The sequence below is a fragment of the Mytilus galloprovincialis genome, chromosome 10 (assembly GCF_965363235.1).
Source record: "Mytilus galloprovincialis chromosome 10, xbMytGall1.hap1.1, whole genome shotgun sequence".
In the NCBI taxonomy this organism is placed as follows: domain Eukaryota; kingdom Metazoa; phylum Mollusca; class Bivalvia; order Mytilida; family Mytilidae; genus Mytilus; species Mytilus galloprovincialis.
Window position 1 is genome coordinate 52,494,936 of NC_134847.1, and position 15,019 is coordinate 52,509,954.

General features: G+C 33.1%; 1 protein-coding gene across 1 annotated transcript; it reads left to right on the forward strand.

Annotated features, from left to right (window-relative positions):
* Positions 1 to 372: 372 nt before the first annotated feature.
* On the forward strand, positions 373 to 14,055 carry LOC143047812 (uncharacterized). Its single transcript, XM_076221090.1, has 2 exons — positions 373 to 418; positions 11,947 to 14,055. The coding sequence occupies exon 2, from the start codon at positions 12,203 to 12,205 to the stop codon at positions 13,844 to 13,846; it is 1,644 nt and encodes a 547-aa protein (XP_076077205.1). The 5' UTR covers positions 373 to 418; positions 11,947 to 12,202; the 3' UTR covers positions 13,847 to 14,055.
* Positions 14,056 to 15,019: the final 964 nt, after the last annotated feature.

A 15,019-nucleotide genomic window follows, 5' to 3' on the forward strand; every position in this document is an offset into this window, starting at 1 on the left:
GTTTGATGTGTTAACTTTTGATTTTGCCATTTGATTGGGGACTTTCCTTTTTGAATAGTCCTTGGAGTTCGGTATTTTTGTGATTTTACTTTTTTCAGAATGCTGGATACTATCCACACTGGTTTGTATCCACACTTTTTAATGATCATGACATTAAAAATTTAAAAGCAATAGAAAAACTTTGATTAACATTTTTGATAATAAAAAACAACAGGAGATTCAGGCTCTTGAGAGCCTCTGCATGATTGAAGATGCAATATATCCAAGAAAGTGACACAGACTCTCTGTTGATTCAAAGCTATACATCATATATATGATCATACATCACTTCTGCTTGTAAAGTTTTCAACATATCAACATTGGTTTCTTTCCCCCTTACTAACATTCCCCAAGGTGGTCAAACCGCTTTTTAGCGTCGGTAAGTTTAAAGTAGCTAATATCTTATTCTGACGTCTTGCATTAACTCACTTTTTATTCCACCTATGACCATGTTAGCTTTCGCCATCACTTGGCATCCGTGGGGTTCGTCCATTGTGACTCAGATTAAAACTTAAGGTTCATCATAACAAACGGACAAATATGCATTATATGGCTGTATTTATGTCAAAAACTACTCTGAGTACAGACTTACCTGTGAAGTTGGAAAAGTTTAAATGCCGCAGATGGGTCATTCTGAGACAAACTTTAGCTGACTCATATGGCAAAATTTGGGGTAATTTGCTAATTTGCATAGCGGCCATTTTGCCTTATCATGACGGAAGCCATTACAATAGGATTATATAAGCCCCTTAAATAAAAAGGTTAATATGCCAATACCTATGTCGAATGAACAATTTGTTCGCATATAGGTGAATATAGGTTATGCCTCTTTGAGATTAAAATGTTGACCCTAGTATATTACTGTAACAGTTTGTCAGTGCAACTCCTCAGGAAAGTTACATACATACTGAGCAACATTAAAAACAAAATACAAAATAAAATAAAAACATAAGGAAACTGGAGTCATTGAACATACATGTACATGTACATTCTTCTAAAAAAGATACATGTCTTGTAGCCTTTTATAAGGACAAGGACAAGGTATGATTTTTTTAAGGGAAAATATTGATCAATTTGAGGCTATTGTCCTGATCTTCATACATTTATATTTTGCAGATAATTTCACTGATTGTGTCAATCAGGGTTCTCACTAAGGCGAGTCCATGAGTCCTGGACTCATCAAATCTGTCTGGACTCACCATTTTCAAAACTGGTGAGTCCACAGATGCATCAAGATTGAAATATTTTGTATATAAATCTGAACACAGTATGAGTTAAACACAAATATCATCATTTTATAGCAAAACTTTAAAAGTGATCTGAATTTAATGTCATTGCATTGCTCTGTTAGGAAATAGAGACTAAAATATTACATTTATTGCAATAAAATATTTTCTTCTTGCTGTTGGACTCATCATGGCCAAAAATAACTAGTTCCTGGGCTCGCATTCAAAAATTCTTAGCTACAACCCTGGTCAATGTCTGTACCTGACAAACAGATATTCCACAATCAAGTTCTATTTAAGGTGGCTCACCCCAATAGTGACCCCCGGTAGAATTTTTTTATTTTCACATATTCTGTAGATTTTTTTATGCTGAATCCAAAAATGCAAAGAAAAAAGGGGGTCACCAGGCTCGTTTTCTCCTCAAATTGAAGCGAAATGTGCGATTTTGACCCTATTTCCAAACATGCCCACCCTTCCAACAATAACCGTTACATCAAATTCAAAGACTTTTAAAACCAAGTCAGTATGATTTTTATGTAAAAAAACATTAGAATTTGAAATGTAAACCTTTCCCTTGGTTGTTTTTGACTTAAAAATCCTTTTATTTTCAGATTAATGTCTAAATTTTGCATTTTCTAATTTTAGTTTAAGGCAAAAAATATTGGTTTAATCGATTTTTCGTAAAATTTCCCCGGTAGATTTTTTTTAAAAACAGATATGTCAAAGCTACGAACTTTTCGAACATTTTAAGGTAAAATAAAATGGGGGTCACCAGGCTTTTAAAAAAGTTACGAGCTTTTGTTTAACCCCTCTACTCCATAAGGTCTAATTTCATTGCACTCCATTAATTACTTAATTGTGAATTCTTTATTGATGGCTTTGATAAAATAATGTTTGTTATTATATCAATAAACGATTGCTGAATATAAATGTGGTTATCGTATTACTGTTTGTTATCAAAAAGTGAAATTTTGATTATTTTGGTGAAATACGGTAATTTTGTCTGGCGCGAGTTGCTTCCCTCTAATTTGGCGCCATTATCGGACCAGAGGAATTTCAAGGTCGCCATTGCCGAGCAGCATACTATATTGATGAATACGACCATGTACATGCATAACAGACATTGTGGCGAATATACAACGATGAAGGTAGAGTTATTACTTAAGAAAACATAGATTTCGATATATTAGGCAGCCAAATGTTATCTTTATAACGAAAAATACAAACTTGGGGGTTGTCTCAAAATACTCGCTACTGTTGAAAATCACTGCGACTGAAACCTTGCACGGGCTTAATTTCTGTTCCATGTTTAATATTATAGATCGTTATAGCTGGTATCTTATTTATGTGTTTATTTTACCTTTTACAGACAAGTTGTAAACATGTCTGGCCAGTTTTGCAAAATATCCGTGTGCAAACGGCCGAAGAGGAAGGGATGACATCTACTGTCATTTTTACGCTACCGTTAGCAATGGTTAGTGTCAATGAATTAGTCTTTTTTAATCATCATTTTTAATAACTTATTTCGTAGCCAAGTTAGGTTCATATTAGTCCGAGATTATCCCCAGCTTGTCTGGCAAAACAGCCGTTGGACGTCAGAGAAATCTCGGACTAGGGTCATATGTATGTGGGGTACCCCATAACTTCCATCGGGACAGTTTCTACTCCTTGACCCCAACTATATTTCCCTTCCCATTTTACTCTAAAATCCCCCCCCCCCCTTTACTTCAATTCTTCCATCTCCTTGCCCCAAGACAAAATATATTTCAAAGATACCCCCTTTCCCTGATCCCTCATTCCCCTGTCTCCTTACCCCTGTCCACCCCTCTATTAAGGTCTGGGGTTTGATTGACTTCTTTATTTTCTTGAGAATATGATATAATTGGCCTAATTTGTAAATGATAAACCCTACAGTAGGAGGCAAACGAAGGATTCATCTTTATCAATCACAATTTGTTTACCATTAACCCCCCCCCCCCCCCCTAATTCTGTTAGGTATACAAAAATGTCTTAAGGTCTAGTAATAGAAGTATCAGGGTTAAACATGTATAGAATGCGGCCATAACTATTTGTCACTTGAGATTTTTAGCTGTTCATATATATTGTATATAATATAAAAAAGAAGATGTGGTACGATTGCCAATGAGACAACTATCCACAAAAGACCAAAATGACACAGACATTAACAACTATAGGTGTATACATTTTTTCAAAAAAAAAAATATTTTGGATTGATTTTAAGCATCCTGGTACCAATAGAAGCAGTATTATCACAGGTTTATTTTTTGGTTATATTTTTTTTTGTGTCTCATTTTCATTATTTTCTGTTCAGAAATTCGATATACATGTATATTCAACCAAATTAAATAATAAAAAAATATTTTATGTTTTCTCAAGGGAAAACAAAATAAATGAAAACGAACCTATTATCAAATAAACACATGTTAATTTAGACCATTTTAGTTCTTTTAAGGTTACCCTTGCATTGTCAGTCTTATCAAACTTGCATGTACCTCCCAAATTTGGTTTCTGTTCTCCAACTTCAGTTTGCCTCTACCAATGTTATGAAACTAATACACAATTAATGCATATATATATGCTTTATACTACATTGTACCAACAAACACACATGAAGTTTGAATTTCTGGTGGGGTCGCTTTTACTTTTCTAGAGTTATGCCCCTTTACAAATTAAAAAAATGCTGAAATTTTGTTCCTTTCTTTAACACAAGTTTGCTTCATCCAAATGTTCTGAAACTTATATGCAATGCTTACTACAACAACACTCAGATCAAGTACAAATTTGGGTGGTGTCACCCTTTTCTTCCTTTATATGCAAGCGGCTGCTCATCTGTGTCCCATGGACACATTACCATTATGAACTAGTCTACATCTATATGCTTTTGAATGTCAATAATTGTTGATTTTCTGACAGAATTACTCTGATATTTAATTTCAGGCTGCAAGTACATTTGTACATGTACATTGCAAATGGAAGGAGTGAGCTTGGAATGTTCAACTTTACTTGGAAACTATTGGGAAAGTACTGACAGAATTTCATGAGAAGCCAGTATCATATTCTAGTCTTGCAACCGGAAACTATGCGTAAAGTGCTGAAACTTAAGAACAACATTCTACATGTATATATGCAATATATGTTGCCACAATCCACTTAAGGAGCTAAGATCAACTATAAATTGGAACTACATGTATATGCTTTAGTGCTGTCAAAATCCTTTAAAAAAATCAAATCAAAAGGACCTACTTCACCTATATATATAGCTACCTGTCCCAATGATGAATACAGATCATATATATGAGTCTACTCTTATAAATAAAACAGTGAAGGAGAATAAAAATAAAGAAAATATAGAGCTGATCAGCTAATGATTGTACATGTACATGATGTATAAATAGCAACAATTCTTACATGTATACTAGTACATTGAAATTAATTATATTAATAGATGTTTTATAAATTTGATCTCATAGATATTAGAGGAATAAAATCAATCGTGTTTCAAAAATTTGATTTAGTTGAGCCTTTTTTTAACACCAGTTTTCATGACATATTATGGTATACCATTGACTGTCCGTCGTCAGCATGTCGGACATATACTCAAAAGTAATAAATACTAATAGGTACATGTAGTAGTCAATATTGTGTAATCAATAGGTCATCTTCATGTATATTTGGTGTATAAAATGATTATTAAATGTCTTATCACAAATTAAAATATCAAATAAGAGGATGTGATATGATTGTAAATGAGACACAAGAGACCAAATAACACAGAAATAACTATACCTGTAGGTCACCATATGGACTTCAACAATGAGTAAAACATATTCTGCATAGTTGGTTTTAAAGGTCTCGAAATGACAAATGAACAATTTAAAACATTTAAAATGAGAAAACTAATGGGTGATTTATGTACAAAATAATAAATGAATAACAAATATGTCTGTCTTGCAGGGTTTATCTGAACTTAACCTCATTTTCATGGACTTGTCTGTTTCTTGAATTCTAAATATGTTTCAAAATATTTGGTTGATGGGATGATTGTTACAGAGTCCGACATAGGGTGGGGGCTCATTGGTGGATTATATTGCAAATAACTGAAGCCAGCCCCGCTTTGGCAGTCAGTCCCCACATTGCCACTAGAGAAATAAAATAACTGAGAAAAAAAAATTAAATCACGATAATTTCCTGTCGATATGCACATCTACATAGTATGTCCTTATTATCTACAAAGTTTCATGAAATTCTGTTGTGTGGTTTCAGAGGAGTTTCGATGACAAGCTGTTTGCAGTAGTATACTGCAGCAAATAAGTTCAAAGGGGCATAACTCCTGAAAAATAATTCGTAATTTTCTGTCGATATGCACATCTACATGGTATGTCCTTATTATCTAAAAAGGTTTTATGAAATTCTGTTGTGTGGTTTGAGAGGAGATGCAGTGACAAACTGTTGCAGTAGTATATTGAAGCAAATAGGTTCAAAGGGGCATAACTCCTAGAAAAAAATATGTATATCTAAATAGTATGTCCTTATCTAAAAAGGTTTCATAAAATTCTATTGTGCGGTTTGAGAGGAGATGCGATGACAAACTTGCAGTAGTATATTGAAGCAAATAAGTTCAAAGGGGCATAACTCCTAGAAAAAGTTTGAATCATAATTTCCTGTCGATATGCACATCTGCATAGTATGTCCTTATTATCTAAAAAGGTTTCCTGAAATTTTGTTGGGCGGTTTGAGAGGAGTTGTGATGACAAGAAACAGGACTGATAGACTGGCTGATGGACGGACGGACGGGTCAAAAATGTTATACCCTGCATCACTTCCTTGCGTAGGGTATAAAAATAGGAAGATGGGGTGTCATTGTTTATGAGGCAACTCTTCACCAGAGACCAATTTACATAGAAGATAACAATTATGTCCCCGTACGGACTTCAACAATTACTATAAACTGATATACCACATAGTCAAACAAATAAAAGTCCCAGAAATTACGTTTTTTTTTTATATGATTGCACATAATGAAAATTAAAGTTGTGCATACTGAATGATCACTGGCAAGTATTTCAAGCATAATACGGACGAGAACATGCAGATAAGTATCAATTATGAAAGTTATGCAAAGTAAGACGGGAGCTAGATATATGGACTGCCATAAAAAAAATGAATGGACAATTACGCTTGGTGCAAGTGTAGGCGAAATTCCCCCTTTTTACCCTACGAGGCTTCGTATGTATACATCCAGCTGTTTGAACACCCTGTATATTCAAGGGGTCATCTGTCAGATTAGTCATATTTCTATGTTAACCATACGATATGAAAATAAGCAGATGTGGTATGATTGCCAATGAAACAACTATCCACCAAAGTTCATATTTAAAATTCAATAAAAAAAAACATTATCTCCTTTTATCATCACGCATAGATCGATGATTAGATATGCATTTCTTTGCCACGGTAAGATCAAATCAGTGTTCACAAACAAAATTGTCATTCACATTTTTTTGCCGCATTGACATCACTCAACTATATTTGTGATCATTTGTTTTAATCAAAAACTTTCCTTATTAGCTTACCTTTTAAAAAAGCATTTCAAAAATTAAGATTAAAGTTAAAGTTTGCCAACATCACCGGCTAATATAGCGTTCTTCAGGGCGTAGCTTTTAAATTACAATCCCAACTTTTCCTGAACCTAGTAGTAGTATAGATTTTTTTTATATATAAAGTCTTTAGTAGTGTTTGAGACTGCCCGGCACGCTGCGGGTGTATGTCCTAGCAAAATCCCGACATGGTGAAACCAAAAAATTTGCGGTTCTCCGCAAAGCATGCAGTATTTAGGAATTATATCATAGACCGATAAATAAGGTCGGAATACTAGGCCAGTCCCGGTTACTTTTGACAGTGATGGATCCAGGGGGAGGGTTCCGGGTTCCCCCCTTTTTTGGACGATCAATGCCTTTGAATGGGGAAATATAGTTGGAACACCCCCTTTTTGTCCTGGGTTGGGAACCCCCTTTTAAAATGGCTGGATCCGCCCGATTGATCGTTGCTGGATCTATTAGTCTATTTTAATAACATTCAGTGCTCTGATTCAATTATTTTAGTTTTAATGATGATATTTCTTTTTTTTTTAATATGAACTCGGTTGACATATTGATAGATACAATAGAAAATTGCAAATCAACAAAATAACAATTCATAAAATAAGTAATAGAAAAGTATCATAAAAATAGAAAACATTGGTCCAGATGTCTTAGATTATAGGACTAAGTCTAGTGTTCTGGAAATCATGGAATTGTGATACGAGAAAAATTATCAGATGATTTTCGTGCAGGTAAACATATCTTTAAATGAAAATGTTAAGTATAAAGTCTGTTAGAAAATTGGCATTTTCAAATTTGTTTTGGTATAACTATAATTATCAAAATTTTGCAGTGGAAAAATATATCGCATACTCGGGAATAAACTCCTAAAAATACTTGGAAATAAAGATATTTCAAGTTTTAAATATATTTATGACAGAAACAAACTGTTATAAAACGCCAAACGGATTATATCATGATAACAAACCCGCCCCGATGTTTTAAACCATACTATACGGGCAGAGACATAATATACACATATATGTCTCTGATACGGGTCACAAGTTTACCTGTTTTTGAAAGCTGTGCGATGACATGAAGTTGTTTACATCGCTATCATTTGTTTACAGTTAATCATTGCGTCATTGGCAAAACATTTTCAAAAATAAATATCCACGACATCATTTAACAGGTTTGGACCACTACCTTATATGGAAATGCATAAATTACCATACTTATGTTCTCGCACATGTAATTGTTTATTTACATGTGACGCAATTTATTTTTACCTAGGTTTTTGACCAATCCACTCAATGAGTAACAATGCATGATGAACTACTACGTGTTTACAATCAACAGAGAACACGTGTTTTTTACTGTAATACAACCCATTTTTTTCGTGCAATGCGGGATTCACAATTTCGCTTAGTTTTTCATTTTGTGTATCCTCATTTATAGTTCGTGATACAAAGTATTCCTTTCATGCTCAGATTAACGAAGAGTTGTTTCTATGCGAAGAAAAAAGGGTTTGAATTACCCGATATATAACCATTAATATGTTTGATGATGGCACGAAGATTTCATGTAATCGTCCACCAGACAGCAACGAAAGAACAGCGAAAAACACATTTACCCATGAGACAAACTTACTAGACAGTAGTGTAAAGTAACCCGTCGATATCAGCCTGTGCTAATATTCACGAGTACAGCAATTTCCGTATAAATAATTAAAGGCAAATGTGTGATCCTTGAATTTTGTGTTCGTAAAAAAGGCGAAAAAATATTTACATACTTGGCAGTGTTAACAAAATCTATAGGACTAGTATTTATTTTTGTCACATTTCAGTATATGAGACTTCCAAACTGTTCCCTTTGTTTTGAAGGTAGTGAAGTCAGCAACTGTAGTTTCATTTTGTTTTCGTTTTTTAACGGGCTCGAACATTTGCCAAACTGAATAAAATCATTACAGCTGATTTCCTAATGCTTGCAAAGTAAAACTTTGGTTGGCTTGCTTGCTTTGTGTGTATAGTTGTTTATACAAGCTTTGAAAATAAGATTGACATCTTTAAACAATATATATATAGGCATAGTTTAACTTGTATATTTCATATTTTGTACAATATACAAACAAAGCAAGCAAGTTTACCAAAGTTTTGCTCTACATGCAATAGTATGTATGTGCGACAAGGTGGAAAATTTGATATGTTTTGTGAAAATTGCAGCGTTGGATCTATAATAAAAAAGAAGATGTGGTACGATTGCCAATGAGACAACTGTCCACAAGAGACCAAAATGATACAGAAATTAACAATTATAGATCACCGTATGGCTTTCAACAATGAGCAAAGCCCATACCGCATAGTCAGCTATAAAAGGCCCCGATATGACAATGTAAAACAATTCAAACGAGAAAACTAACGGCCTTAATTATATATAAAAAAATGAACGAAAAACAAATATGTAACACATAAACAAACGACAACCACTGAAATACAGGCTCCTATACAACCCTATATATTTTTTTTTGATGGGATAGATTTCTTCTCCTTTTCAATATTTAATTGGGCCGGTTTTTTTTTTTTTTTTTTTTTTTTTGGATTGTTTTACACAAGTAATTTTGGTGTCATTTATAGCTTACTTTTCACCATTGAACCTATGTGTGTTACTTTACTAGATTATGTCTTAGTTGGAAAGATGTCTCATTTGGCACTCATACCTTATCTTCTTATTTCTACATACAAAGCACGTTTTAGAAAGAAAAAAATAGGCAATATGGCACCCACTATTAGAGACTAAATATTGGAGATATTTTACATATATATGTCAACAGGACAGCAGCCGAATGATAAAAAACCTCTGAGGTATATTTTGTGATCAAATTAGCAACAAACGGACATTATCGATGGATGAAACTATACAAAATGTATTGAGCTATATACCGTATCCGCTCAGTGGCGGATCCATGGGGTTCCGGTGGGTGGACCCCCCTATTTTTGGACGATAAATGCATTTGGATGGTGACATGTAGTTTGAACTCCCCCCTTTTGTCCAGGGTTAGGACCCCCCCCCCCTTTTTTTTTAAGTAGCTGTATCCGCCCCTGCCGCTTTCATAACACTTACTTTTTAGCATACTAAATATTATGATGTTCTTACTTTTAGTTCAGGTCCTGATAAAAAAAATTTACACATCCAGTATAGACAGAAGTGTTTCAATGAAAGTTTTCGTGTTTTTCTAGGCAGAAATGATTTTGAATGACATTATACAGGTTTAAAAGAGCTCAAAAATTTCATAGTGGACAGTGGTCATTTCATCTGAAATTTCACTGTTTCAGGTCTTAAAATTATTGCACAGGTACAATGGAAAAAAACCTGTTCAACAACTTTAACAAGGCGAAAAAGAAAGTCGAATAGTGAAGCCCGTAAACAATACTTTTTTAATCTGAGCATGCAAATTGAAGATTATGTTATATATTTTACAATAATCACATTCGCAGAACAAAAACATATATTTTGAGAATCCCAGACACTATATTAGTTGACAGTTCTTCCACTAATTCCACGTGTTTTCAGTTTGTAGTAAACTCGTAGTAGCCCACAATGCATTGTAGCTCATTGAGTCGATTGGTCAGTTTTTCAAGGCCGTATTGGCCTTGTGTTTGGGAAATTACTATGCAAATATATTCTGACGTAAAGAAATCTAGAGTTCTCGACCTCTTTAATTCAACTGGTATTTAAGTGAATTCAAAATATGGTACGAACGGACCGAAGAGGCGACCGTGTAAGATGAGAATGCGTTTTGGGAGCGAAGCGGCACCAAATACCGTCGACGTCATACATGTGACTTTGTCAGTATTTATATATTCTTTTTTTTTAATGTTATGCTTAAATCATGTATATTTTTCTCCTTTCAAACTTTTATGCGAAAAATGAAGAAAGCACTGTGAATTTCTGACCGTTCGTATTTCCTGTTTTGAAGAACGTTAGGCTCACTTTGATACATCGTCAAGGGTGCTTTTATACACGCCCGCGTTCCAAGGTCGTCAAAGCTATTTTTGAGAAGACCCCTTAAAGCGACCGTTTCCAAGGCACTCGTTGTAAGAAACATGCGTTAAAATATGCGCATTGGTAAAGGGCCGAGCCACCTTAACACATAACAATTTATAAGACATCTAAAAGTTATAAAAGATAGCAAACAGTTCAATCTTACCATAGGCTTGCAGTGTTTTTGCTGAGATATGATTTAAATGATATAATGAGAAATGATTTATTGCGATGTTTTTATTATTGCAAAAAATACAACAGGCATGACAGGGTTATAATCGCAATAATGAATCAAACAGATATGACAGAATTTTTCTGAATATCACAAAAATTAAAATTGCAATTTAGTCTAATATGACAAAATCACAATAATAAATGCATGCAATAACTTCTGAATTTTCAGTACATGTACCATAATATACAAAGTATTTATCATTTGTTTATCTTTCATGGGGCACTAGCTGTAAAAATCATGTTCACGGATTTGACTTAAATTCTCATATTTGATTTATGATATAGTAAAACACATATAAAAATCTGAAAGAAACAGTCAACAATGCATATACTAGATAGTATACAGAATTTTGTGCGTGTTAAAGTCTAGATGCCATCTAATTGATTATGGAGATGACCTCTGAAAACTGACAAACAGATAGCAACCTTGTGCAATTGGATTTTTCTCTGTCTGTTTGATTTCATGTTTTAATGTTGACATTCTCTTCCTTTTAATGACTGAACATGCATAAATCATGCATAATCGATCTCTAGTTAAGGGATTAATTTGAAGGTCACAAGAATACAGATTCAATGAGATTGAAGTATTCACTTGCAAGTGAATAATTCATCATCAATGTTATTGAGCCTTGTTTGACCAAAACAAATTGTCATTTTACTTTCATAAATGATTGAACAAAAAATATCATATATTATATGGTAGCTAGTGTCCCTTTAATGATATGATAAATTCAATGAAACTTTCAATGGTACTTTTGAACTTCTTGTATTTTTTTTTATTTGATTCTGATTTTATCTTTTTACAGGTTTTCTTTTGACTGTCAACTCTATAAATGCTTTACTGATACTGCAGATTAGATACTACCAGGAAAAGTAGACAAGTTTATTTAATGATAACTTTTCGATGAAAAGAAGATGAGAAAAGTTGTCCACAACACACAATGCATCATATAGTCACAGACTTTTTAACTAATTGGCAACAACAGATGTTATAGTCATGTTATTATCAATGTCAATAATGTACACCATATTGACTGATAAGTTGTGTTAGTTATGACATAAATGATGGCACAAAATAGTGAGAAAAAAAATTACAAATGCATTTCATGTGACAAACAGTATTGTCGAAAGGACCACTTTCAAACACACTTGAAAACTCATACTCAAAAGAAAAAAACATACAAATGTGAAATTTGTAATAAAGAGTTTAGAAGCAAAACTAGTTTACCACCACACATGAGAATACACAATGGCGAGCGACCATATAAATGTGACATATGTGGAAAAGATTTTAATTATGGAAATGTTTTTAAGATGCACATGAGAGTCCATTCTGGTGAGAAACCATATAAATGTGATGTATGTGGTAAAGAGTTTAGTGATAGTGGTACATTATCTAGACATAAGAGAACACATGCTGGTGAGGAAAGACCTTTATACACATGTGAAGTGTGTGGTAAACAGTTAAAACAGAGAGCTTTTTTACGAAAGCACATGCAAATACACACAGGTGACAAACCATATAAATGTGATGTATGCAACAAAGACTTTGCACAAAATAATTATTTAAAGGCTCATATGATTATACATTCAAGCAAGAAACCCTTTGAATGTGATGTCTGCAATAAGGGCTTTTCTCGCAAAGCGGGTGTAAAAACCCACATGAGATTACATTCAGGCGATGAACCTCACTCATGTGAGTTTTGTGGTAAAAAGTTTAATCAAGGTTCTGACTTAAAGTCACATAAGAGAATACATACTGGTGAAAGGCCTTATAAATGTGATGTTTGCAACAAAACATTTGCTTGGAGAGAAAGCTTTCAACACCATAAAAAAATACATTCGGATAAAACAAGGAATACTTTTGAATGTGATATATGTTTTAAAGTGTTCAAAGCAGGCCAAACTTTGAAAACTCATATGAAAACCCATACTGGTGACAAACCATATGAGTGTAAAAAGTGTGGTAAAAGGTTTACTCGTAATGATTACTTAGTAGGACATATGAGAATACATACGGGTGAAAAACCTTTCAAGTGTAAAGTTTGTGGTACAGATTTTAGGCACAGACATCATTTACGAGAACATTTAAAAACACATACTGATGATAAACCCTATACATGTGATGTATGTGATGCAAAATTTAAAAGCATTGACACTTTGCGATTACACACCAGAATACACAATGGGGAAAAACCTTTCAAGTGCGATGAGTGTGGAAAAACTTTTCGGCAGAAACCACACTTGAATGCACATGTCAGAACACATACAGGTGAAAAGCCTTACAAATGTGAAATTTGTGGTAAATATTTTGGTCAGAAGAAACATGTGATATCACATTTACAAGTACATAGTGATGAAAAACCTCATAAATGTGATATATGTGGAAAGAACTATAAACATGCACACAATTTAAAAGTTCACAAAAGAATACATACTGGTGATTATTGTTATAAATGTGATTTGTGTGGTAAAGGTTTTATTCAAAGTGGAAATTTGAAATTACACATGAAAATTCATAGTAGTGAAAAATGTTATACATGTGATGTGTGTGGTGAAAGTTTTAGGCACAGTCAATCATTAAAAATACACATAAGAAAACACACTGGTGAGAAAGGTTTTGAATGTAATGTTTGTGAAAAGGAATTCACTTTGAATTGGAACCTGAAAGTTCATATGAGAATACACACTGGGAAAGATCATTAAAGAGACATATATATGTATAAACAGTGGATTAAAAAGTGTACCCTTATATTATAAGAATAGGGCTCTTTTTATAATGTAATGTTCTTTATTTGTATATACATGTATATGGTATTAATTGTGCATGCATTTAAAATTTATATATTGCTGCAATGGAAGATAAATACCATTTTATTGGAACATGTTACATGTATAATAAAAAATCAAACTTGTGTCATGGAGCTTTTTTAAGTGAAGGTTAGATTTAAAAATGTGTTTAATCTGCAATAATTTATATCATAAGATGATTTATAAGATATGTAAAGCAAGGTTTTATAAGATGAATATAAGAAATGAGGTTTTAAAAGATAAATATAAGAAATGTATAGAAAGGTTTTATATTAAAAGATGATTTTAAGAAATGTATAGCAAGGCTTTATAAGAAATGTAAAGCAGGGTTTTATAAAATAATTATAAGAAATGTATAGAAAGGTTTTATAAGATGATTATAAAAAATGTATAGCAAAGTTTCATCAGATGTATAGTATAAACAATTTATTAAACCAATGAAGGATAACAAAAATTATTCAAATAGTTAAATACTTAGGGGGTGGGTGGGGGGGGTCAAACTTGCTGAAAGTTTTGTTTAATTGACATCGATTTTATATAATCCTTAATGGTTAATCAATTTTTCCCAAATTAAGTTAAAAAAGGGTTGGGTGGGGGGATAGGGGGAGGGGAGGGAGGGGGTCAATGAAAAAAACTATATGAATTAAGTTTTTTATCCTACATTGAACTTTTGATGTCGTCCCATGTCAATTAAAAATTACAATAAAAGGGAGATAACTTATATTTTCTTGAATGAAGAAATTATTTATCATGGGAGATAACTCTTTTCCAAACCAATAATGTTATGTAGGTTTTATGTGGCATATTTCAATGAGACAGGAAACAAAAAAATACACAAAGGATAAGATATCTGCAGATATTCACATCATACTATCTGATTGGGGACAACATTTAAAGCATAATATAATAGATATCTTTCAAGAAATTAAAAAGTTGACACCTAAAATGACACAGACAGAGTAGTTCTTAATAGTGGGTCTCATTGGGGTCTAAGCGTGACGCGGGATTGCTGATTTTTTGTAAGCAGGATACGTTAAAGTCCAATTATTGTGTCGTGAAAATGGGAAA